General features: G+C 44.6%; 1 protein-coding gene across 2 annotated transcripts in view; it reads right to left on the bottom strand.

Annotated features, from left to right (window-relative positions):
• Window positions 1-26,722, bottom strand: part of FAF1 (Fas associated factor 1) — a 303,897-nt gene that overhangs the window by 108,189 nt on the left and 168,986 nt on the right. For both annotated transcript variants that reach the window (XM_040407595.1, XM_040407596.1), the window contains exons 10-13: window positions 26,554-26,674; window positions 26,339-26,402; window positions 25,036-25,117; window positions 19,399-19,553 (exon numbers count right to left, since the gene is read on the bottom strand). In XM_040407595.1, coding sequence (XP_040263529.1) covers window positions 19,399-19,553; window positions 25,036-25,117; window positions 26,339-26,402; window positions 26,554-26,674 — 422 coding nt within the window. The remainder of the gene's footprint in view (window positions 1-19,398; window positions 19,554-25,035; window positions 25,118-26,338; window positions 26,403-26,553; window positions 26,675-26,722) is intronic.

The raw sequence follows: 26,722 nt of genomic DNA, 5'->3' as shown, positions 1-26,722 counted from the left end.
CATTGGACGGTGCTTTACAGTACAGATGGACAATGACCCAAAGCATACTGCAAAAGCAACCAAAGAAAGAGTTTTTTTAAGGGAAAGAAGTGGAATGTTATGCAATGGCCAAGTCAATCACCGGACCTGAATCCGATTGAGCATTACACTTGTTGAAGACAAAACTGAAGGGAAAATGCCCCAAGAACAAGCAGGAACTGAAGACAGTTGCAGTAGAGGCCTGGCAGAGCATCACCAGGGATGAAACCCAGCGTCTGGTGATGTCTATGCGTTCCAGACTTCAGGCTGTAATTGACTGCAAAGGATTTGCAACCAAGTATTAAAAAGTGAAAGTTTGAATTATGATTATTATTCTGTTCCATTACTTTGTCACTTAACAAGTGGGAGGCACATATGCAAACTGTTGTAATTCCTACACCGTTTACCTGATTTGGATGTAAATACCCTCAAATTAAAGCTGACAGTCTGCAGTTAAAGCACATCTTGTTAGTTTCATCTCAAATCCATTGTGGTGGTGTATATAGCTAAAAATGTTAGAATTGCGTCGATGTTCCAATATTTATGGACCTGACTGTATATAAGTAAATGTGTAGTCTGCAGAAAGGCACATTGACCTATAGAAGAACAAAGAATGTTACCGGTAGATCGTGTAAATCCATCACCACTATTTCTTTAAAGCGGAATGGATTCTTTTGGCGCATTCATCACCCAACAGAACCGCAATGAGTATAAGAGATATGGACTAATAGTTACATGTCTGAGCTCCAGAGCAATTCACCTGGAAATGTTAGAGGATATGTCAACTGACGCATTCATCAACGCCTTGAGATGTTTCATAGCCATTAGAGGCACTGTCAGAGAGCTTAGATCTGACCAAGGATCTAATTTTGTCGGAGCAAAGAATGAATTGAAGAAAGCTCTAAAAGAAAAAGTAACTGAGTATTTGTTAGAGAAACAGTGTGATTTTCATATGAATGCTCCACATGCAAGCCCTACAGGAGGAGTTTGGGAAAGACAAATCAGAACTGTAAGAAATGTGTTAAGTTCAGTGTTGAAAAAGAACGCCGGAAGAATAGATTATGCTTCACTTAGGACCCTATTCTATGAAGTAATGTCTATTGTTAACAGTCGTCCATTTACAGTTGATAACATCAACGATCCAACAAGTTTGGACCCTCTAACTCCCAACCATCTACTTCACCTTAAAGGGAACCTGTCACCTCTACTATGCTACCCTCACTGAGCGTTTCTAAATGTTCATAGTGTTACCCTAAACATATAAATTACAATTTTAATTTCATTTGCAGACGAATTCAATAAGTATTATGCATTTTTGTACCTCCCGCCTTTTATGCAAATTAACATAAGAGTCATATCTTACTTGTGTGACCAGAGAAGAGTCATATTTTCAAGCTCTGACTCATCTCAGGTTTATTTACATATGTATCAAATCGTTTTTTTTACACAATAAAAGCACACAGAGCTATGGGGACTGGGTATTGCGGATGTGCTAGCGGCCATCTAGCAACCCATGTCCTCAGCTGTATACCCAAAATCCAGGTGATAGGTTCCCTTTAAGTCTGATTACATACAGCCACCGCCTGGCAAGTTCACCAAAGAGGATTTATATGCTAGAAGGAGATGGCGAAGAGTTCAATATCTATCAGAACAGTTTTGGAATAGATAGAGGAAAGAGTACTTAGCCAATCTTATGCTAAGAAGTAAATAGCAAACACCCAGAAGAAATGTCCAAGTTGGTGACATGGTGTTAGTAAAAGAAGAAGTTTACCTAGAAGTCAATGGAAATTGGCCAAAGTTCTAGAAGTTCAAAAGGATGAAGACAACCTAGTAGGAAGAGTGTAGTTACAAATAGGAGACTCAAAACTTGACAAAAAAGGAAAACGTCTCACTACTCCACTCAGGTTGGAATGTCCTATACAGAAGTTAGTTGTTCTACTTGAGAGTGATGAAAGACACTTGAGAGGTGAGAACCTGATGGAAAATTCCTCAAATTCATGTTCAAGTCCTACCACTAAGAACATATAATTATAGGTAATTTTGGTGGGAGTGTAGCTGGCCAGCTAGGACCTGTCCTAGGTAGTGTTGAGCGAACTTCTGTTTTAAGTTCGGCGTCTAAAGTTCGGCTTCCGGTTAGCGGAGAATCCCGATATGGATTCCGAATTCCGTTGTGGTCCGTGGTAGCGGAATCAATAATGGCCGATTATTGATTCCGCTACCACGGACCACAACGGAATTCGGAATCCATATCAGGATTCTCCGCTAACCGGAAGCCGAACTTTAGACACCGAACTTAAAACAGAAGTTTGCTCAACACTAGTCCTAGGTTGCTAGTATAGCTTATATGTGTATACAGCTAGACCTGCCAATAGCCTTAATACAGTTCCTATGCTTATGTGTTAAAAACAAAAGCAGAGATATTTACTGTGACATCATGTTTTGGATGTCATATAACTGTTATAGTTTGTGTTCACAGAAGCAGAAAAAGATAATATGCCTTTAAGATTCATTTTATAATGTAAGGTAAGCTCAGTGACACAACAAAAACAACAGATAGCATAGTGTAAGGCTACTTTCACACTTGCGTTCGGAGCGGATCCGTCTGGTGTCTGCACAGACGGATCCGCTCCTATAATGCAAACGCTTGCATCCGTTCAGAACGGATCCGTCTGCATAACAGTTTTTTTCAGATCTGATTTTTCACTTCGTGAAAACTCAGATCCGACAGTATATTCTAACAAAGAGGCGTTCCCATGGTGATGGGGACGCTTCAAGTTAGAATATACTAAAAGAACTGTGTACATGACTGCCCCCTGCTGCATGGCAGCACCTGATCTCTTACGGGGGGGGCTGTGATCTGCACAATTAACCCCTCAGGTGCCGCACCTAAGGGGTTAATTGTGCGTATCATAGCCCCCTGTAAGAGGTCAGGTGCAGCCCCCCCCCCTCCCTCCCCAGTTTTAAATTCATTGGTGGCCAGTGCGGTCCCCCTCCCTCCCCTGTATTTAACTCATTGGTGGCCAGTGCGGCCCCCCCCCTAATTAAAATGACCGACCCCCGATCGGAGTCCCAGTTTAATCGCTGGGGCTCCGATCGGTTACCATGGCAGCCAAGACGCTATTGCAGTCCTGGCTGCCATGGTTACTTAGCAATTTCAGAAGCATTATACTTACCTGCAATGTCTGACCGGCCGGACGCTCCTCCTACTGGTAAGTGAAAGGTCTGTGCAATAAGCAATGCGCCGCACAGACCTTTGACTTACCAGTAGGAGGAGCGCCCGGCCGGTCACAGACATCGCAGGTAAGTATAATGCTTCTAAAATTGCTAAGTAACCATGGCAGCCAGGACTGCAATAGCATATTGTATTTAGAAATGTATAATGAACTAGTTATACAGGGAGTGCAGAATTATTTGGCAAGTTGTATTTTTGAGGATTAATTTTATTATTGAACAACAACCATGTTCTCAATGAACCCAAAAAACTCATTAATAACAAAGCTGAATATTTTTGGAAGTAGTTTTTAGTTTGTTTTTAGTTTTAGCTATTTTAGGGGGATATCTGTGTGTGCAGGTGACTATTACTGTGCATAATTATTAGGCAATTTAACAAAAAACAAATATATACCCATTTCAATTATTTATTTTTACCAGTGAAACCAATATAACATCTCAACATTCACAAATATACATTTCTGACATTCAAAAACAAAACAAAAACAAATCAGTGACCAATATAGCCACCTTTCTTTGCAAGGACACTCAAAAGCCTGCCATCCATGGATTCTGTCAGTGTTTTGATCTGTTAACCATCAACATTGCGTGCAGCAGCAACCACAGCCTCCCAGACACTGTTCAGAGAGGTGTACTGTTTTCCCTCCTTGTAAATCTCACATTTGATGGACCACAGGTTCTCAATGGGGTTCAGATCAGGTGAACAAGGAGGCCATGTCATTAGATTTTCTTCTTTTATACCCTTTCTTGCCAGCCACGCTGTGGAGTACTTGGACGCGTGTGATGGAGCATTGTCCTGCATGAAAATCATGTTTTTCTTGAAGGATGCAGACTTCTTCCTGTACCACTGCTTGAAGAAGGTGTCTTCCAGAAACTGGCAGTAGGACTGGGAGTTGAGCTTGACTCCATCCTCAACCCGAAAAGGCCCCACAAGCTCATCTTTGATGATACCAGCCCAAACCAGTACTCCACCTCCACCTTGCTGGCGTCTGAGTCGGACTGGAGCTCTCTGCCCTTTACCAATCCAGCCACGGGCCCATCCATCTGTCCATAAAACCTTAGAAAAATCAGTCTTGAGATATTTCTTGGCCCAGTCTTGACGTTTCAGCTTGTGTGTCTTGTTCAGTGGTGGTCGTCTTTCAGCCTTTCTTACCTTGGCCATGTCTCTGAGTATTGCACACCTTGTGCTTTTGGGCACTCCAGTGATGTTGCAGCTCTGAAATATGGCCAAACTGGTGGCAAGTGGCATCTTGGCAGCTGCACGCTTGACTTTTCTCAGTTCATGGGCAGTTATTTTGCGCCTTGGTTTTCCCACACGCTTCTTGCGACCCTGTTGACTATTTTGAATGAAACGCTTGATTGTTCGATGATCACGCTTCAGAAGCTTTGCAATTTTAAGAGTGCTGCATCCCTCTGCAAGATATCTCACTATTTTCGACTTTTCTGAGACTGTCAAGTCCTTCTTTTGACCCATTTTGCCAAAGGAAAGGAAGTTGCCTAATAATTATGCACACCCGATATAGGGTGTTGATGTCATTAGACCACAACCCTTCTCATTACAGAGATGCACATCACCTAATATGCTTAATTGGTAGTAGGTTTTCGAGCCTATGCAGCTTGGAGTAAGACAACATGCATAAAGAGGATGATGTGGTCAAAATACTCATTTGCCTAATAATTCTGCACTCCCTGTATATGTGTTTACTTACAGTTCCACCAATTGCAAATACAAATTGCAAGCTACAGTTGCCAACTTTTGAACTACTTAACCTGTTTAGGACATAGGGCGTACCGGTACGCCCTGATGTCCCGGTCCTTAAGGACACAGGACGTACGGGTACGTCCTATGTATTTACGATCACAGCGGCTCGGCGGGCAGTGATCGGAACCTGGTACCTGCTCAAATCATTTTGAGCCCGTTATTCCTGATTTTGTAGGCCAACGAGTGTATTACTGTAGTGCAGCAGCGGCATGAAGCACACGGCGTCATAGCAACCAATGACGCCGTGCGCTCCTGCTCTCAACAGGAATCCAGGCCGTGTTACCGCGGAACACGGCCGTGTGCATTCGGCCTAAATCTAATGGTGGAGCAAACAAACCTGTACGCCCAACAGTTTGTTGCTCAACACCCGGGCTCCTTTTTGGCTAGGCCTGGTGGCTGTACCCCGGTAATGCAGCCGAGATGAGGACATTTTGGGGCCTCGTGCTGCACATGGGCCTAGTCAAGAAACCTGCACATGGGCCTAGTCAAGTGTCAGGCATTACTGGAGTGGGGACGTCCTCTACCAGACCCCACTTTACAGTATGGCCATGACACGCTGCCGGTTTGAGGCCATCCGGAAATGTCTGCATTATTCAGATAATGCAGCATGTTCCCCCCTAGGTGATCCTGCCTATTTCAGTCTGTACAAAATCAGGCCGGTCATCGATCACTTTGGGGCCAAATTTGTACAGGCCTATGTACCTGGAAGGGAGGTCGCGGTTGACGAGTCTCTCATTGCTTTCAAGGGGAGATTCCTTTTCCGCCAGTATGTTCCCTCTAAGCGGGCGAGGTATGGCGTGAAGCTGTGCAAACTTTGTGAGAGTACCTCAGGGTACACTTACAAGTTTCGTGTGTACACGGGGCGAGATTCCCGTACTCAAACCCCAGAATGTCCCCCCACTCTGGGTGTTAGCGGTTAACTTGTGGGGGACCTTATGCACCCACTGCTAGATAAGGGTTACCACCTGTACGTGGATAACTTTTATACTAGTATCCCCTTGTTCCAGTCCCTCTCCGCCAGATCCACGTTCGCTTGTGGGACCGTGCGGAAAAATCAACGCGGCCTCCCTACCTACCCCCTCCTGGTACCTATCCCCAGGGGTGCAACCCGGGCCCTTACCAGTGGAAACCTGTTGCTGGTCAGATATAAGAACAAGAGGGATGTCCTTGTACTGTCCACAATTCATGGTAACGGAATCACCCCTGTCCCTGTGCGAGGTACCGCGGCAACAGTTCTCAAGCCCGATTGTATCGTCGACTACAATGTGTATATGGGAGGAGTTGATCTCTCTGATCAAGTCCTCAAGCCATATAACGCCATGCGCAAAACCCGGGCATGGTACAAAAAAGTTGCGGTCTACTTGGTACAGGTTGCCTTGTACAACTCTTTTGTGCTGTCCCGGAGCGCTGGCAACACAGCGACATTCCTTCAGTTCTATGAGGCAGTCCTCAAGGACCTGATCTTTTCTGACCGGGAAAGAGCAGGCCGGAGTACCTCGGGAACTGTAGGTGCCCGGATCGTCCCTGGCCAACATTTTCCAGGGGTGGTCCCCCATATTGGAAAGAAGGGACGGATCCAAAAAAAAGTGCAGAGTGTGTCACAGGAGGGGTATACGGAAGGACACCACTACTCAGTGTGACACGTGCCCCGAGCATCCGGGCCTCTGCATTATTGGTTGCTTCAGGGAGTACCAAACTTCCATGGAGTACTAAATTTATATCCCAATTTAGCCACTGACAATCGGATAAAAAAAGTGGTTCTCAGACTTGACACTAAAATAAAATATATATATTTTTAAAATATTTAGTAAAACGAAAATAAATAAAAAAAAGTAGACATATTAGGTATCGCCGCGTCCATAAGAATCTGCTCTATAAAAATAACTCCCCCAAGCAATTTTTTGGCAAATTTTCTTCCAGTAACAAAGCAAGGGTTAACAGCCAAACAAAACGTAATATTTATTGCTCTGATTCTGCAGTTTACAGAAACACCCCATATGTGGTCGTAAACTGCTGTATGACCAAACGGCAGGGCGCAGAAGGAAAGGAACGCCGTATGGTTTCCGGAAGGCACATTTTGATGGCTTTTATATATTTTTTTTTGCACCATGTCCCATTTGAAGCCCTCTTGATGCGCCCCTAGAGTAGAAACTCCATAAAAGCGACCCCATCTAAGAAACTACACCCCTCAAGGTATTCAAAACTGATTTTACAAATTGTATTAACCCTTTAGGTGTTCAACAGTTTATGGCAAATGGAGATGAAATTTCAGAATTTCTATTTTTGGTAACCTTGCCTCACAAAAATGTAATATAGATAAACCAAAAATCATATGTACCCTACAAATAGTCCCAACAAAACTGCCACCTTATCCTATAGTTTCCAAAATGGCGTCACATTTATGGAGTTTCTACTCTAGGGGTGCATCAGGGGGGCTTCAAATGGGACATGGTGTAAATAAACCACTCCAGCAAAATCTGCTTTCCAAAAACCGCACGGCGCACCTTTCCCTCTACGCCCTACCGTGTGCCCATACAGCAGTTTACGGCCACATATGGGGTGTTTCTGCAAACTACAGAATCGGGGCAATAAATATAGCATTGTGTTTGGCTGTTAACCCTTGCTTTGTTACTGGAAAAAATGGATTAAAAAGGAAAATTTGCCCAAAAATTTAAATTCTCAAATTTCATCTCCATTTGCCAATAACTCTTGTGCAACACCTAAAGGGTTAACAAAGTTTGTAAAATCAGTTTTGAATACCTTGAGGGGTGTAGTTTCTAGAATGGGGTCATATTTGGGTGGTTTCTATTATGTAACAAAGTGAGTTCAGACCTGAACTGGTCCCTAAATTTTTTTATTTTTTTTTAATTTCTGAAAAATTTCAAGATTTGCTTCTAAACTTCTAAACCTTGCAACGTCCCCAAAAACTAAAATGTCATTCCCAAAATGATCCAAACATGAAGTACACATATGGGGAATGTAAAGTAATAACTATTTTTGGAGGTATTACTATGTATTATAGAAGTAGAGAAATTGAAACTTAGAAATTTGCAATTTTTCCAAAATTTTTGGTAAATTTGGTATTTGCTTTATAAATAAAAAATAATTTTTTGACTTCATTTTACCAGTGTTATGAAGTACAATATGTGATGAAAAAACAATCTCAGAATGGCGTGGATAAGTAAAAGCGTTTTAAAGTTATCACCACTTAAAGTGACACTGGTCAGATTTGCAAAAAATGGCCTGGTCCTTAAGGTGAAATATGGATGTGTTCTAAAGGGGTTAACAAACCATATAAATTGCAACCATACCAGATCATACTCAACCAATCTGCAAATAGTTACTGCATACTGCAAACCAAGTTTAGCCAGTAGAACTATTAAATCTCAGATATACCTCTCAGAGAGATCATAAAGTGCTTAAAAAACTTAAAGTGACAGTACGGATACAATAAAGAAATATATCCATCATTTTATGTTGAATGACAAGATTGAACAGTTGAACCTCCCTTCTTATGCATACCGCCATTTTGTGATATCTTTTCAACACGTGTTTTGTACATGGACTATCTGCTGCGGGGCGGCAGTGTTATATATGAAGAAAAGTTGAAGTTAATAAAGACGTTATTTGAAGCATTTGGTGTTCTCTTTAAAACTACTGTTTCCATAGAACAGCGCTAGAGGAATTACAGAGTAATAGACAGTCTGGTTGGACTAAAAGTCAGAGATATCAAAATTCTTCAAATGCCACAGCGCAAAAGGCACGTCATAATGCTGCGCCTGCCACAATGGGGCTCTGTGGAGGACAGCGTTATGGGGGACCTGTGGAGGACAGCGTTATGGGGGACCTGTGGAGGACAGCGTTATGGGGGGGACCTGTGAAGGACAGCGTTATGGGGGGGATCTGTGGAGGACAGCGTTATGGGGGGGATCTGTGGAGGACAGCGTTATGGGGGGATCTGTGGAGGACAGCGTTATGGGGGGATCTGTGGAGGACAGCGTTATGGGGGGATCTGTGGAGGACAGCGTTATGGGGGGATCTGTGGAGGACAGCGTTATGGGGGGATCTGTGGAGGACAGCGTTATGGGGGGATCTGTGGAGGACAGCGTTATGGGGGGATCTGTGGAGGACAGCGTTATGGGGGGGATCTGTGGAGGACAGCGTTATGGGGGGATCTGTGGAGGACAGCGTTATGGGGGGATCTGTGGAGGACAGCGTTATGGGGGGATCTGTGGAGGACAGCGTTATGGGGGATCTGTGGAGGACAGCGTTATGGGGGATCTGTGGAGGACAGCGTTATGGGGGATCTGTGGAGGACAGTGTTATGGGGATCTCTAGAGGACACTTATTGGGGATCTGCGGATGACTGTTATGGCGGGATCTGACCCCATAACACTGGGCCCTAGTCATTGCAGCCATCACATATAAAGTGTATGCAGCAGCCCCTAGCAATGATGGGGAGCACTTCCTATGGGGACCCGTGGAGGGCACTTCCTATGGGGAGCCGTGGAGGACACTTATTGGGGATCTGTGGATGACTCTGTTATGGGGGCATCTGACCCCATAACATTGGGCCCTAGTCATAGCAGCCATCACATATAAAGTGTATGCAGCAGCACCTAGCAAGGTTGCTTTGATAAACTTGCAGTATTCACTTATCTGTAAGCAGTACTCGCTGTGCACAGAGCGGGCAGGTCGGCAGCGCACGTCACTCACTCAGTCACGTTCCGGCCCCGCCCATTTCATTAATAAAGTGGGCAGGGCCGAAGCATGACTGAGTGAGCGACTTGCGCTGCCAGCCTGCCCGCTCTGTGCATGGAGATTACTGCTTACAGATAAGTGATTTCTACAAGTTTAACAAAGCAGCAATGCTAAGGGCTGCTTTATACACTTTATATATGATGGCTGCTCTTACCGGGGCCTGGCTTAATGAAGTTCAGTGACTGCGCCGGGCCCCGCTGATAGCGCCTCTGTTTACATGTCACTGGTACATCGCAGGCCGCTATGCCTATGCAGAACAGCACGGTCTGCGATGTGCCGGACATGTAATACTGCTGTATTCGCTTTATAAGACGCACTGCCATTTTCCCCACACTTCTGGGGGGAAAAGTGCGTCTTATAAAGCGGAAAATAAGGTAACTTATAGCTCCTGGGCCCCAAAGTAAAATCTGTATTCGGGTCCCCACCTACCATGCAACATTTGGAATACTGGTGCTTTCTTTCCGGTGCTGGCAGAGGGAACATTGAACCAACTCAGGCACTTGTGCCCAGACATGACTTCCCCTACAGTAACCAATATAGCTGTGTTCGAGCAGAGACGATTGCCTGCGCTGGTATTCTTAACAACTAGCCATGGGCAAACCAATTCTCCCATCTCCATTAGATGCTGCCCCTTGTCTGAAGTTACAGGAACACACGGCATTAAGTGCCGGGACAATAACTTCTAGCGGAAGGCAACAATCTTCAGCTAAACCAGGCTGCAGTCGTAACTTCATATTCGGTTTAAGATGAGTAGAAAGGGAGAATATGACTGGCAGAAACCAAGAGAAAAAAAGATCCCTGCCAGCTCCTACAGAGATAATGCACGTCGGGTGCTCCAGCTATGGGAAAGCCAACTGCATCTTTATACATAGCCAGATGGAATTGCGTTATCGGTAATTGTCCAATAAATGTCTATAACCATAATTCCAAGCAGAAATAATTTGGATAGGGGCGCAGAGCAGTGAGAGGTGACTCCTTCCCTCCTGGCACTGTCAGCAGAATAGAGACACCTTTCATGGCGCCTTCATTCCTTGTATAGAGGGTAGGGGCTGATATGGGAGCAGGGTCCATCACTCGGCTTTACTCATTCTGTTGGCAAATGGTGGCAAGTGTATAAAGCAGAGTTTTTATTTATTCAGAAGACTTGAAAAGACAAAAACATCTTGGCAATATATGTATAACAATCGAAAATACTGAGGACCAATCAGATCCAGGCATGTGTGGTGATAGGAACACCAATGACATCACAGAAGCTACTAAGAACCAATCAGATTCAAGTATGTGTGATCATTTAACAATGAGGTGAGGACCAATGAAATTACAGAATCTTGCGAGGACCAATCAGATTGCGGCAGGTGTGATGTCACAGAAGATAGTGACATCACCGAGTTCTGAGACTTGGAAAACCACTGCCTGACATTACCTTGGTCAGAATATCTCTGGATATAGAGAGAGACAGATCGGCTTGTGTTTTTGCTCAGCAAATCCTTGCTTTCGCTTAGCGAATATTTGACTTTGCGCCATGGAGATCCGGGGTTTGGCATTCTTGCCTTTCCTCTGGGTCATATGGACGCTATCGGGCCTCTGTGCCCTGATTGCCTTGACTGTCATCCCAGGCCATGTAAAATATCCTTACATCAGGTAAGAGGGGACGGGGCGGGATTCCTCTGTAGTATCATTACTGTTATTACCGTATTATCAGTTTATTCCTGGAATGTTATGATTTTTGTTAGTGGATGATTAATAAGCTCCATCTCTTAATTGTTAGCACAGAAAACATCACATTGGGGGGGGACTTTATCAAGACTGAGATTTTATGCACTGGACGGTGTCTGGACATTAGATCATATTATGGAGGATGATTACAATGGAAGGAAATAAAGTCTCCTCTGCTATTAGAAGACATGACGCAAATCTCTGGTTTGCGTCCAAATAACTCCCAATATTTTGCTTTCTTTCTCAGTGACACGGGAGCAATATTTCCCGAATCGGTGGTCTTTACAGTGGTCTTCATAATATCTGCCATTCTAGGTAAGTGGATTTAGAGAGATCACATCATGAGGAGATCAGCGGCTCCAGCGCTCAGTGATATCTCCCTAATCACTATTCACTGCTGAGCGGCGGCCATCACTGGAGATTATAATCATCACTGAGTCCTGGAGGTTATCACAAGTGTCTATGGACGTTCCCGGCTGATCCCATGTATTGTCTATTTCAGGAGCTGGCAACGCTTCCATCATGTACCGGTTCATGATCATCCGGTCTGAACAATCAGAGAGGCGACATATCATCTGCCAGAGAATCCTCTATGCCTTTGCATGGATTGGCTGCATTGGGACCGTTGTGACCGCCATCGTCTCGGTAAGTTTATATACAGAGGTCTCAGGACTAGTAATACAGGGGGGACATCGCTTGAAGTCAAGAGATGTGTATAAATACAATGACGCGCCCTGGTGACTATTCTTATGTATTACTACCCCTGTATAATTACACCACCTGCGGCCTCTGCTGTTCTGTATTCTCAGATCTTCATGACGTCCATATTGATGACTTTTATTCCTCTGCTTTTGTTCTAGATGAGGATCAGTCCTACAGTCCACAGGATCGCCGCAGGACCGGCATTTTTCTTGTGTGCCGTTAACAACCTAGGTCAAGCTGTATGCCTGTACAAGAAATCCTTCAGCAGTCGCCGCCTATGCCACATTAGAATGGCATTAACCTTGGTGACCATTGTGGCCCTGCTGACCTGTATCCTCTTATAGCTGACTGGTACAGTGCCATGTTGTGTGCTGGATACACTGGACATAACACACTTACCAACACTGCTGTGGGTAAATTTTGGACATTCAAGTGACTCCCATATACTGGTAGGATATACCTAAGCTATCTATTTGAGACCTGGGACACCCTGAATTTGCCATCATAGTGTCTGAAAATTCAAGACAATTCTGGTCTATGGCATCTAGGAGATTATCGGCTCCCTCTGACTAGAGTTGTTGCGATACCAAATTTTTGATTCGGTTTCCATACAATAAAAAAGTATTGCAATACTCGATACCATGCGAAAAAATAAACCAAAAAAGCCACGTGCATTCCGCATTTTAAAAAATGGCAAATCGCACAGTTTTTATTCATTTTTTCTGTTCCGGCGTTCACCGCATTGATTTTTTTAATATTTTAATAGTTTGGACTTTTCTGACGTGGCGATATGTAATATGTTTATTTATTGTTTATACATTTTATATGTGAAATTGGGAAAGGGGCGATTCATACTTAATATTTTGGTGGGGTTTGTTTAGTTTTTTTTTTTACACTTTTTATTTAATAACTATTTCCCCCCTTAGGGGCCAGAAACTGGGATTTTTTTTAACCCTTGTCCTATTCACCCTGATAGATCTCTATTAGGGTGAATAGGACCTCACACTGTCCCTGCTGCCCTGTGCTCTGTGCACACAGTATCAGGGATGTTACCATGGCAGCCAGGGCTTCAGTAGCGTCCTGGCTGCCATGGTAACCGATCGGAGCCCCAGGCTTACACTGCTGGGGCTCTGATCAGAAGCTGCCACTGCACCACCAATGAGGAGGAGGGGAGAGGACCCTGATTTTAATACTAGGTTGTGGGGGGGAGGGGGCACTGTGCCAATGATTTTAATGGGGTGGGGGGTTGAGGGGGGCGGGGGGCACTGCGCCACCAATGATAATTACCCCTTAATACAGGAGGCGGGTACTGGCAGATCAGCGGCAGTTAACCCCTCAGGTGCCGCACCTGAGGGGTTAACTGCCGCTGATCGCAGCTCCCTGTCAGGGGCAGGGTGCCGGCAATGCGATTCTGCTGCCGACATCCCCCTCCTGTATGTGTTAAATACTTCTTTATATGAGTCCAGACTAAGTATTAGGCTACATAGAACGGCGCCCAGAGATGTCCCAGCACTTACTATTATTCCTCTGCGCCGCTCCGTTCGCCCGCAGTGCCCCCATTACTGTCTCCTCTCCTGCTCCATATGCCAATTACTATCGGAGCAATGGGGAGGAGACATCAGCTTCTCTAGTGGGCGTTCCTTCTCCCTGGCTGTAGCACTGTCCAATTGCAGTGCAGGGAGAAGGAACGCCCACTAGAGAAGCTGATGTCTCCTCGGCATTGCTCCGATAGTAATTGGCATATGGAGCAGGAGAGGAGACAGTAATGGGGGCACTGCGGGCGAACGGAGCGGCGCCCAGGAATAATAGTAAGTGCTGGGACATCTCTGGGCGCCGCTCTGTGTAGAAAAAGTCCTATCATTGGTGGCGCAGTGCGCCCGCCCCTCCTCCACCCCTCTCTCAGTTCACTGGTGGCAGCGGCAGCAGCAGCACAGGGGGAGGGAGACACTGCTTCCTTCTCCCCTGTGCTGCTGAGGGAACATGAGCGCGCATCGTATCGATACCGGGACAAAAGTATCGATTGGGTATCAAAATTTCGATACCCGCAACAACCCTACCTCTGACTCCTTTGTAGGACAGATGAGACATGACAGTATAGGACACATTATAGTAATAGAATTCTGTTACTTGTCCTTAACACATCTTTCCAGTTTCTGTGTGTATGACCATCGGCTTCTTCCAGCTATGTACTGGCCGATGTGAAGAGGTGAGTTCATATCACTTTTCACCATCTTCTGTAATCCATGTCCTGTGTGACATTAATATAGAAGCTCTTGGTGGACATGTCATGCTCCCATCTCACTCCATACCATAGCTGCTGGTGAGCCAGGCACTAATCCTCCATTCTGTCCCTCTGTCTTCTGCAGATCTACACCAGGACAGGCATGGTGGTTGAGTGGACTGGATTTGTTGGCCTGATAATATACCAACTAATGAACTATACAGATTTCCAGGTGAGTAGATACCGTGTGAAGGTCTAATGTGCTCCAGAAACATTTCAGAGAAGTAATATATTATATAGAGCTGTTTTAGGATTAATGGTCTTTCTTCATTTTTTCTCAGCGTTTGTCTTTAACGTTGTCCCGAGAAGGTGTCTCCATTGGCCTGAGAGAAAAGACCCAGGACCCTGAAAACCCCCAATAAGATCCAAGGGGTGGAGCGCCAAGACAACTGAAACCATCATGACATTGCTGGACAATGATCTTCTGTATCAAGAGGCAGATTCCAGGCTTGGTCTCTGTCCTCAATACTGGATGTGACATTTTACCGGACTTTCCTAATACTGGATTTGACCATTACCGGATTTTCTGGATTCAACATCTAGCAGACTTTCCGAATACTGGATGTGACAATTTACCCGGACTTTCCTAAGCTACCTCATCTCAAATGATGGCTTTTACCCCCTTGCCCAGGGGAAGGGCAGTCCTTCAGCCATGGTTCCCTGGAGGTTTCCCCCACTAGGGGGTTTTTCCTCCCCTGAGTGTTGAAGGATGAGTTGGGGGTTCACCATCATCAGGGCCATTTCAAAACCACTGGCCTGTTAATAAATGAGTCAATACATGAGGTAGCTAACAATGTGTCCGAGCCTCTTTATTGTAGGGAATGTAACTAATATTACCTAATAAAGACTGGGGAACTTCATGGTCACAAAACCGAAGCTCTGGAAGGGACAAGAGGAAGGTGGTAATGGCAGGGCTGGAATTTCCCATAGACACATATGTCTATAGTGGTTGGCATTTTATGGGCATTATAAAAAGTGATTCACTAAAGGCGGCATTCTGCTTAGAACAAGTTATTTCCCTCCATCTGTCATGAGAACAATGAATGCACAGGTCGAGCATGCGCACCTCTGCTCCATTCACTCTATAGAATTGCCAGAGAAAACTGTGCTGCACTCCATCTCCCGATGTCCCAAAGACAATAAATGGAACAGTGGTGCACATATACTCAACCAGTTCTCCTTTCAAACGGGGGATACGGGCTGCCCTGTTCTTGTGACTGGTTGTGGTCCCAGAGGTAAGACCCCCAATGATCTGTTTTGCCCTTCGGAGTGAACAGAAGAAACAAACTGGTGCCGATCTAGACCAAACTATTCCTCGGCGCTGTGCACAGAACATATCACGGACCATGGTCAATTTCCTAAGAAAGGCTCACTTCCTAAGGGAGTCAATTAGCCACAGTGTATATATATATATATATATATATATATATATATATATATATATATATATACACACACACACACACACACATACATATATAGAGAAAAGAGATACTGTATAGATTGGTACCTTGGTAATTTTTAGCAGTTTGTATGGACGGGTGCATGAAAATAACATTGTAAGATCATCGATCTAAAACTCAGTTATAAATGGCTCTTTTATTCTGTTAATGGATACGGAGCGGGAGGCCACAGAGGCAGTACAGATCGCTTCCGTGGCATTTAGGTCCGTGCCTCCGCACCACAAAAAAATAGAACAATGCTTTATTTTTTAGAAGTGTGGCTTGATCACAGACCCATTCAAGTTGAAAGGGTCTGCACCCATCGGTGCAGTCCACATGGTGGTCCCCAATGCTCAGTGCAGGCAGCACACGTTCATGTGCATGAGCCATAAGGCTGAGTAGAAAGGGAGAATATGAATAGGAGAAACTTAAGGAAGAAAAAAAATAAAATCACTGCCAGCTCCTGTAGACATAATGCATATCTGGTGCTCCAGCTATACACAACGAGAAGGAAACTGGCATAAAAATTCCTAGTATAAAACAAAGAAAAAAAATATAACCACCTGCACAATACATGGCATATATGAAAAAATATATATAAAAAAGTCTACGAATGATGTCACAGTTTTTTTTTTGTTTTTTTTTAACATTTGTATGCTGCCAGATGTTCTTTTTTTCAGAAGTACAATATTGATGACCTATCCTCAGGCCACTGATATCAGACTGGTGGGGTCCGACTTCTCAGTATATTTTTTATAATCAGTATAAAAGTTTATAAAGCATTGTAAAATGCACTGTATAAAAACAGCTTTCTCAGGGGGGCATTTTTGGAAAGGTGTGATGGAAGGGATTCATATAAGCCTTCTATTGAAGCACTTTAATGTAATTCTACATATGTAATGTAAGCCAACCAATTTATAATGTTATTTTTTGCATTTTCTTGTTACATTTATTCTCTTTCATTTTCTAACAGACCCGGGGAGTTTCAGACTGGGTTTTCCTGAGGCCCACCAGAGGAATTTATTCTCGAGGTCCAACCCCCATATCATTCATAAAGTTTAACGGGTTTTGAATTACAGTCCTTGGTGGCAAGTGATTTGCTCCAAAGGCAGCCAAGTTGTTTATTAATCCTGGAGCTTTGGGGCCCCTTTTGTTATCAGAGCCTGGGTCCACTGGAGGATCCTCTGGTACACTGGTGGGCCAGTTCAACACTGGACCTGGACATTGGAAACATCCAACAGTACTAGAAGATGATTAGAGGCACTGTTATGGAGTCTTATTAGAGCCCAGGGCTTTCCCTTACTTAGGAGCTCTCCTTCTCTAAAGGGGGACAACCCCTCGCAGGGAACAGATTTTGTAGTGACCTCTCCTTCCTTCTAGTTCTTCAGCAATTGGGTGTCCAAGTGCACCGCCCTAATAATAATTCAGAAGGAGCAGGGAAGATGCTGCTGCTCAGACCCAGATATCAATCATGTTACCACATTACCACTAAGATGAACTTAAAGGCTTTTAATATTGATGACCTACCGATTCTCAGGATAGGTCATCAATATCAGATCGGCGGTGGTCTGACTCCTGGCACCCCCGCCGATCAACCGTGCACGTGTGCCATCGACACTCTCTCTTCCTGCTGGCTGTAGGCATGGCAGCAGGAAGAGAGACAGGAGACAGCACACGCTCGCCTTCTCTTCATACAGCTGATCCGCGGGGGTGCCAGGTGTCGGACCCCCATCGATCTGATATTGATGACCTATCCTGAGGATTGGTCATCAATATTAAAAGCCTGGAAAACCCCTTTAAAGGAGATGGATAAGAAAAACACAGCCGCATTCTTCCAGAAACAGTGCCACAACCGTCCATGGCTTGGGTCCAAGTTTTGTAGCTCAGCTCCATGGAAGTGAATAGGGACAGATGTAGCACCGCGTATGTCTGCTGAGTGACAAAGGTGCACAGATTGACCCGTCGTACCTGGATCCCCAGCGCTCTATTCTGCAGCCCGTGCAAAGTGACGCCATCGGTGAACAGCTGGGAAGAGTAGGAGAGGATCCACTCGCACAGCGAAGCTCACCGCAGGTATCTGCGCAGTCGGTAAATGCCTATTACCAGTGTATCCATGTTCTGCTACTTAATAAAGTCCTTTGGTAAAACATTACAAAGCAATTACATGGCCACCGATGGTCACTCATAGAAAACCCCGTGATGCAAGTCCTTTTCTCTTAATAAAACGACCGGGCAATTTTTGTTATTGTAAAATAAAAGGGGCGGCGGAATCAAACAGGGCCAGCGACAAAGCAACAGCAGGTATCCCTCTGAATTGAGCCGCTACAGATGGTTAAGGGACGGCCCTTCATTCTGCAGGGTGTGATGGATAAAAGGCTTGGAGGGGGGTTTCACGGGGGTTAGTAAATGCCCCAAGTCTTATGCAATAATTTATCAAGTTTTACTTTCATAAAGAGACCCGCGTTTCTTTCTAGAAATGTTTCCCTTCCATTTTATAATCTCTATTGAGAGGCAGTAAAACATTGCTCGGCTTCCTTCTTCTGCTTTAACAAAAGTAAAGCTCTGAGGTTCTTCGGAAACAGGGCTACAGGTCGCGCCAAAGGGGGTTGTGATTAGAAAAACAACAATGCAGTTACGTAAATTAGTGAGAACATGACGTGCATTTTACTCTCCATACACAACCTGGCGTTTCTGCATCAGCAAGTAAAGTGTTTTCTGTGCAGTGAAGTTTGAAAACTTTTTGCATCAATCACTTACACTTGGAACCGAACCCGAGTTTGGGAAATGTTTTTTTACAGTAGAAATTAATTTATGAAGCCAATTTATGAAGCGCTCGCTCCGTACAGTATTCAGACAAAGTATTAGGCGAATCGACTTCGGATGTTTCATCAGAAGTCGATTCGTTCATCCCTAGTCGTAAACCCCTGGAAACGAGCAGTGTATAATGTGATGGAAAAATGAATCCAGCCAGCAAAGGAGGCAATATGGACAATCACAATACATTAGTAAGTGCCTTGTATTATCTGTGTCTACATGATTAATGCCAAGAATGGCCATCACACTGATACTAACAATACCATGCACTTGCCTGGAAGAATAAATGTATGAAAACCAGCCATCAGCTAGAAAAAGTCAGATCATACTGGAGGGGAGTCCAGGACTCTTCTCCACACTGAGCATATGAAACAGGGGAAGCACACTTTGCTTTAGTGCGCATGCACAGTGAAGCAGGATGTATTGTCTTGCTTTACACAGACTAAACGCCCGCACCCGTTGTCCCGGACTCATCTCCATCAAGTTGTAACTTCTATCTTGCCAATTCCAAAATGGCTGGTTTTCACAGGTCGCATTATCAGAAATGTTAACCCCTGCCACACCACGACATGTGCACAAGATTGGAGTAAAACCCCCAATACCTGATATAGTTCAGTGTTTACCGTAACTTTCCCTGCACATTTGTGACCAGGCTTTCCCCCATGACTCACCTCGCTCGGTTGGCCTCGCTCGTCATATCCCAAGCCCACGTGATGAAGTTCTGACTCAAGTAAGAAACGATGGTTTCTGCACAAAGCATCTGGGAGCAGAAAACATTGGCGAGGACACTCTCGTCGTGGTGGAGGTAGATAGCAAGAAGTTTTCTCTGCAAGACATAAGCAAGGAAGGCACATAAGACGTTAGGCAACCTAAGGAACTGCGCAAAATAATTAAAGAGCGGGGAAAAGTGATCCCTTCTCTATAAATTTACAAAAAATTCTAAAATCGCTCTCAGTTTTTAAGGGTCGAACAAGACGATTCAAAATGGAAAAAAAGTGTCACAGTTTACCATGGAAGGAAATATTTTAAGTGTCTGGATTTAATTTGGGGGAAAAGAACGTCTAAGAGAAGATGAAGCGAAAGTCTGGTTCATCCGTTCTGCATTTCAAAGCGGTACATCCATGCAATATCCTAAGTTACTGTGCTAGAATCTCACCCATTCTTAGAAGTGCGGGGTAAGGAGCTGTTTACACAATGATTAGGCCCTTAGAATAAGCTCCTAACTCCTGCAGGGAGAGCCCAACAATTATTCATCTGCACCAATTCACAAAGCTGGTGAATATTAAGCACCCATACTGAGAGGACAGGCGAATGCAGGCTGGTGAAGAGGATAGAAAACGCCTTGAAAACCCCTTGCGCGGCCTTCATTATTTTCCCCTGCGAGGAAATCTCAGAAAAGTGTTTAGTTAGAGAAAAACCCACATTGACCTTGCTCTAAACCCTTTAATCTGTCTTTTGTCATGGACCCGCTTTGTGGCCGGGGGCTGGCATTTTTAACACCCCCGCCATGCTGTTTAAGAGAATAAAAAAAAAAAAAATTACAAAATAGAGAGAAAAGCTCACATCCCAAACATGAGACGGGAGGATACGCTGCATTCACAGACCATAAGTATATATGATTTTGTGTCAACTGCCCTTGCTACAGTCATGGGGCGACATTTCACATATCTTAAGTGCCGCTGTGCTCCATGCGATGTCCTCTTGCTTCCTTAATTTTGGATTCCCTACTGGATCTGCCTATCATTAGGATACATCGGTCAATCCATTTGAAATGTTTTAATTTCTGCAGCGCAATTCCGGATCAATAGTCAGTGGATCGTTTCACTTAATACAAACAATACAAAAAACACAACACTTATAAATAAAGGGATATTTATAAATAAATATAATATACAATAAATAAATTCTATTATTTTAGAATTAGACTGCCTTTCATTTTGCAAAATTGTAACAAAAATCCACAGGGTTCCAAAGAGGAATGTGAAAAAGTGCCCCGGGTTTATGAAACGGTAGTGTATTTGTGCAGGGATTTTGTGGAAATTGTGGCAAAGTACATACGGTCGTGTGCATGAGGCCTAAGAGTGGATTTCTGTCTGTTTCTGATAATAAATGTCTGTTTTGTTGCACTCAGGGCTCATGCACACGAGCGTATGTATTTTGCGGTCCACAAAACAAGGAAACCACAAAAAAACTGATTACATCTGTGTGACGTCCGTGTTACATCTATTTTTATTTTTTTTTGCAAATCCATTGTAACAATACCCGGCCTTGTCCGCAAAACGAACAAGGACACATTGTTCTATTTTTTTGCGGAACAGACATGCGGACAAACGGATACAGTATGCTCAAGGAGTAATTTCCATTTTTTTGGTGGCCTCATTGAAATTAATGGTTCCGCATACCGGCCGAAAAAAAGAATGTTTGTGTGCATAAGCCCTTATAATTATTCAAAACCGTTTATAACAAGTTGAAGAGTGAAGGCCCGCCTTTAGTAAATGTTCTCTAGCTTATTACAGAATGACCCACGATCGGCCACCATTCACTCAGCTGCATATATGTGGCGTGAATGAGGAGAAAATAACCCGACTGCAATAAAATCCGTTCCAGCTATAAATTAGACTATGTCCACATTGTGTTTAAACCATATGTTTGCATTATATGCCATCTGTATCAAACATACCCTTAAAGAGGTTGTCCCACTAATAATATTCTACATTTTTCAAACCGGGTGGGAATACTTTTGCAATTGCATGTAACTAAAAAATTCTTACGGGGTTAGTCAATGAAATCTGTATAGCGCCACCTGCTGTTTGCTCTCTTTCAATTTTCTCTGTCCTGCTCACTGAGACAGAAGCACATGCTCAGTTCCATCCTTCTATTGCCACCAGCTGCAGCAGAAAGGACATGCAATCTGAAAAAGGACATGCCCCCCTAAGCTGCCAACTTGAAAAATCTAGCTGAACAACAGGAGCAATGAATGGGGAGATCTCTGGATGCATGTGAAGTACAGGGCTGGTCCTAGCCGTGTTAGATAGAGACTGTCATGTACTAGATTATGTATTATTTTCATTTTTTACATTAATTATGGGATAGCCCCCGTCTGGGACATTGATGAGATATCGCTAGGAGATGCCATCAATGTCAGATAGGTGTGGGTCCCACCTCCAGAGTGTGCCCCACCCAAGGCGAAGGAGAGCGTACTGTGCATGCGCAGTATGCTCTCCATTCATCGCTATGGAAGTTCATAAAATAGATGAGCGAGCACTCTTGGCTGTTTTCCCACAATCCATAGTGGGGTACAGAGGGCACAGGAAATGAGTTGGTTGTACTGGACATGAAAAAAAATAGAGGACGGCCGAGCCCAGTGTGAGAGTTAAAAACCCCCACTCCCCTGCTATGGTCGTCCATGTTCCTGCTGCACACCCCCATCTACACCACTTTCGGTCCCAGCGTGGTTGGAAGTGTGATGTGCTGAGTACCTGCACATCTTTGCTGCCAGCCAATCAATGATCTCAACAGTCACATGATGTGCCTTCTACACATCTCTGCTGAGGCCACCGATTGGCCGGCAGCAGTGACAACTGGCGTGGGGGTCGGCACGTCATACTACCGGTCAGGCTGGGAATGGGATCGATGGAGGGGACGGAGAGGAACTGGGACGACAGAGCAGGTGAGTGGCGATTCCGATTTCTTGTCAGAGCCCAGACAACCCCATTAACCCATGCCTAGACCCACTTCACTGTCTAATTCGGGTTCAGTACCCTAATACAGAACAGTACGTGGACTAAAACATTTTTATAATGAATGGCAGGTTAAAAACACAATTGTTCAGGCAGTAATGCCACCATTATGTTAGATTTACCATAAGACACAATGCAAATCTGAGAACAGGTCCCACACTAATCCGTCTGGACACCGGTTGACAAAATTGACTAAATCCTGGTATCTCGAAGCACTATGACAAAATGGCTATGTATCACAAGACGACACCAACATGACTGGCTTCAATCTATTACAGTACTAGGGATATTGCGGGTTTGCCTGCTGCTCCGCTGTGTCTGCATCACACTGGTAGCATAGAAAAAGATCGCATCATGTGAAGATGTGGATGGGAATAACTCAATGAGAGCGATGGAGGGCTATGGCTGCAAAGTGGCCCCCAGTGAGCGGCTCTTGAAGGGATTTCATTAAATTGGTGCAGTGTGCGATATCGTGAGAAACACGTTATCAAATACAGTGTTTTACTTAGTGATTAAGCAGATACCAGTTCACAAAGTTCTCCAAATCCCCCCCTAATCCGGGCACTCCAATAAACATTTAATGAGCAGAGGAGTTCAAAAAAGGCTGGCGGGGGATTTAAACCTTCAATCTTGTTTTTATTGACTGTGGAAACTCAATTTCCAACTCCAATTCATCTGCTCGCCGCCGTTTCTCCAGATTTTTATATTAAACGTTAGAAGTGTGACACTACATGGATAGAAATAGACCTAAAGGCAAATAAAAAGGCCTGCTGTGAGATAACTAGGGGCTGCGAATACGTAAGGCTTCATCGGCTTCGAAACATGTGACAGCGGTCACATCACTAAAAGACAATTTCGGAGAGAAATACTTTTTTTTTTTTTTTACATTTCTCCGAATGATTTAAACACTGTTTAATTGCTAATCAGACACCAAAAGTATTCTCCGATCATCCTGCCCATAGTGGCGAGTCTTGCTAGAATTGCATGATGATGAATTTGCATCCCCCAGTCTAATCAGGTCTAATGCTGTACGTTGGAAATGTGATCCTAGACTGGTTTCAGCCCACAATGTTTGACGGGTTGCACCTGTGCCGTCAGGCAGCCTCGGGCGCAGACAGCTCATAGTGCCCGAGCCTGCCAGACTGCGCTGAAGCAATGCCCGTACACAGGGGCGGACTGGGAACAATACTAAAAGTGGGTCCAAACTGATAGAAGGCAGGGCCAGCAATACCATATTGCGGCACACTATACCGCCCCAACAGAGCCAAATACCACAGTCCATCACAAAATACATCCCCAAAAACTTCCAGTGGCCGGACATGAGGAGGTCCCAGGTGGCCCCTGGAAATTTCCCTGTAAGGTCTATGGCCAATCCGCCCCTGCCTGTACATTGTGGGTTTAAACCGGGCTAGGATCATGTGCCCTATGTACGGCACGTAATCCCAGAAGTGCGTACAAGATAATTATAGCCATGAGCGCAGCGGTCGCCCGTTAAGATAACATTCATCATAATGCAATTCTTTGTTTGGTTTTGCAGCAGGGTATACGTTGATGCAGAGTCACAGGGCTCATTCAGACAACTGGAGTGTTTTGCGGATCCGCAACCGATACCGGTCCATGTGCGTTCTGCATTTTGCAGACCACACATGGCCGGCACTATGATAGAGCATGTCTTATTCTTGTCCGCAATAGCGGACAAGAATAGGCATCATCTGTTTTTGCAGGGCCACAGAATGGAACTACGGTGTGCTGTCCGCATCTTTTGCGGCCCCATTGAAGTAAACAGGTCCGCACCAGTTCCGCAAAGTTGCAGAACGGGTGTGGACCCATTCATATGGTCGTATAAATGAGCCGTAATGCTTGGTGGCATCTCCTCTAACTGTGACACAGGTGTCCACTCTGGCAGTTAGCGGTCATACAGATGCTGAATATCCACCTGGGGTCATTCCAAGCTCTTTCAACTTGGACCCATGGTTCAGCCAAGGTGGTTGTTGGCTGCTGTGCATGGGAGATCTGTCGCCCAGACATTCTCGATTGGGGAGAGATCTGGTAAATCGAACTGGTACGGGGGACCTGCTGTTAAACTGAAGAGCACATTGAGTAGCGCGGGCAGCGCGTGTGTGTGTAGGGGGGGGGGGGGGGGGGGGGGGGGGCGTTATCTTGTTGGAACAGCACGTCTCCTAACACAGGGTCTGCAGTCTGTAACCATGGAGACCTAAAGTTCTGCATAGGAGCTGTAAACATGATCTGTCGCATTATAAATCAATACTCTGAAAGTTTTTTCTTTTTTATATAGTAAATGAGGATTGAAAAGCCAGTTTGCGAAAAAGAGGAAATTAGTCAATAAAAGGGTCATACAACCACATCATGTTTTGAAGAGAAGGTAACTGGACTGCAATGGAATGAAAACGCCTTCAAACAACCTATTCCTATAGCGCTTTACAGACATTAGCTTCAAGATGTCCCCCCCAATGGGGCTCACAATCTAAGTTCCCTATCAGTATGTCTTTGGAGTGCGGGAGGAAACCCATGCAAACACGGGGAGAACATACAAACTCTCCTACTTACATCTCTGGCTTTCCCGTAAAACGCCTCCTGGAAGGAAGCCTCCAGCGAACCAATGAAGAACACGGGATGGCACTCGCCGTACCTGAGAAAGAGGAGGAAAATGGATGATTAGCATCATAATACGTTGTGTCCGATAAATCTTTGGCTGGATCTTCAGCTATTAAAACACACTGATACCATAAGTCTCGGGGTCCACACAACACCTAGAGGTACACTCCCACAGTCTAAATACTTAAAAAAGTTGTTCAACCTCAATAAAAAAAATAAATTGTGACCAGCAAGTAATGGTATCCAAGAACAAAAAGGCCGCACCATCCAGTGCCACGGCCTCCGTCCATGCTGGATGGGAACAGATGGTGTCCTGTCTGTGGTCACGTGATTACTGCAGCCATTCACTGGCCTCAGCAGCAGTCCCAGAGGCTCTGCGGTCATGTCCCGTTCGTGTACACTTCACCAATGAGGCCAGTAACTGGCTGCAGCGGTTATATGACCACAGACACATTCCGGACTGGAAATGGCAAAGACGGAGGCCACAATGTTGGAACGTTGAGCAATTCAAAATGTGGTGTTTTTTGGCAGTTTTCCTGCCGGTCACAAATTTTTTTAAATTAACAAGTAAAGAGCAACTCTGCGTTATTCAAAACAGAGCAAGGCATTTTTAGAGTGACATAATAAGTTCCATTAGGCCTTCTTCTCTATGCACAGCCATGAATAAACTCAGGACTCAGTTTCTAGAAAGAAATGCATTGGGGGAATTGTCTGTTGCCAAGGGTAACCAGTAGAATTTTGATTGCCGCTAAGTATATAACAGGGAATCCGTCATTGTGATTTTTGACTATTATCTGCAGTAATACATGAATAGTGCTGCAGATAAGGAGTCCAGATCGCTACTTTTTATTTTCCTACCGCCCCCCCCCCCCCCCTCCCCCCTTGTGTCAGCGCTCAGAACTGTGCTGAAAAGTTTTGTCAGGAATGCTGTGCGCATGCACAGGAGTCCTCTCCATTATGTCAGCACAGAAATCCGGACAGTGTATTTCAGCGCTGCTTTGAGCACTGACAGTAGGAGAACGGGAGGCAGTATAAAATATTTCAGTGCAGCTTTGAGCACTGACAGCAGGAGAACGAGAGGCAGTAGGAAAAAAATAAAAATAAATAGTGATCTAGACTCCTTATCTGTAGTAGTACTCATGTAATACTGCAGATAACAGGCCAAGATCCTGGTGACGGACTCGCTCTAAATATAACGCATTGTGCAGATTTCATTGTGAAATGTCGCTTGAATTGGAGTTCCACAACCATTTACCTGGAGGAGAATTCTGCCGTAAACTGCAGCAAAGCGTCGGCCTCATTTTCTGCATTTTCAGGCACTACGAAAATGCAAGAAAAAAAAAAAGAAAAAAAAGAAAGACATTTCAGTGACTTGGAGAATATGAGTAACAAGATGGGGCTGAAACAAATTACAGTCTAAAAATTCACACATTCCCAAAATCCCAGGTGGCAAATGCCCAGCTCGCTTACTCATGGGAGACTTTCTAAGTGCACTGTTCGTGCCAAAGATCTCTCCGTCATCCACTCCAAATTCTGTAGCATCTTCGAAGTCATCTCCATCACTGTCACTGATCATGTGAATATCTGTGCTCTGTGGAGGAAAGTAAAGACAACGGCTTTAGCAATCTGATTGATGTGT

Source organism: Bufo bufo, chromosome 9 (assembly GCF_905171765.1).
Source record: "Bufo bufo chromosome 9, aBufBuf1.1, whole genome shotgun sequence".
NCBI lineage: Eukaryota > Metazoa > Chordata > Amphibia > Anura > Bufonidae > Bufo > Bufo bufo.
This window is presented reverse-complemented; position numbering and strand designations above follow the sequence as displayed.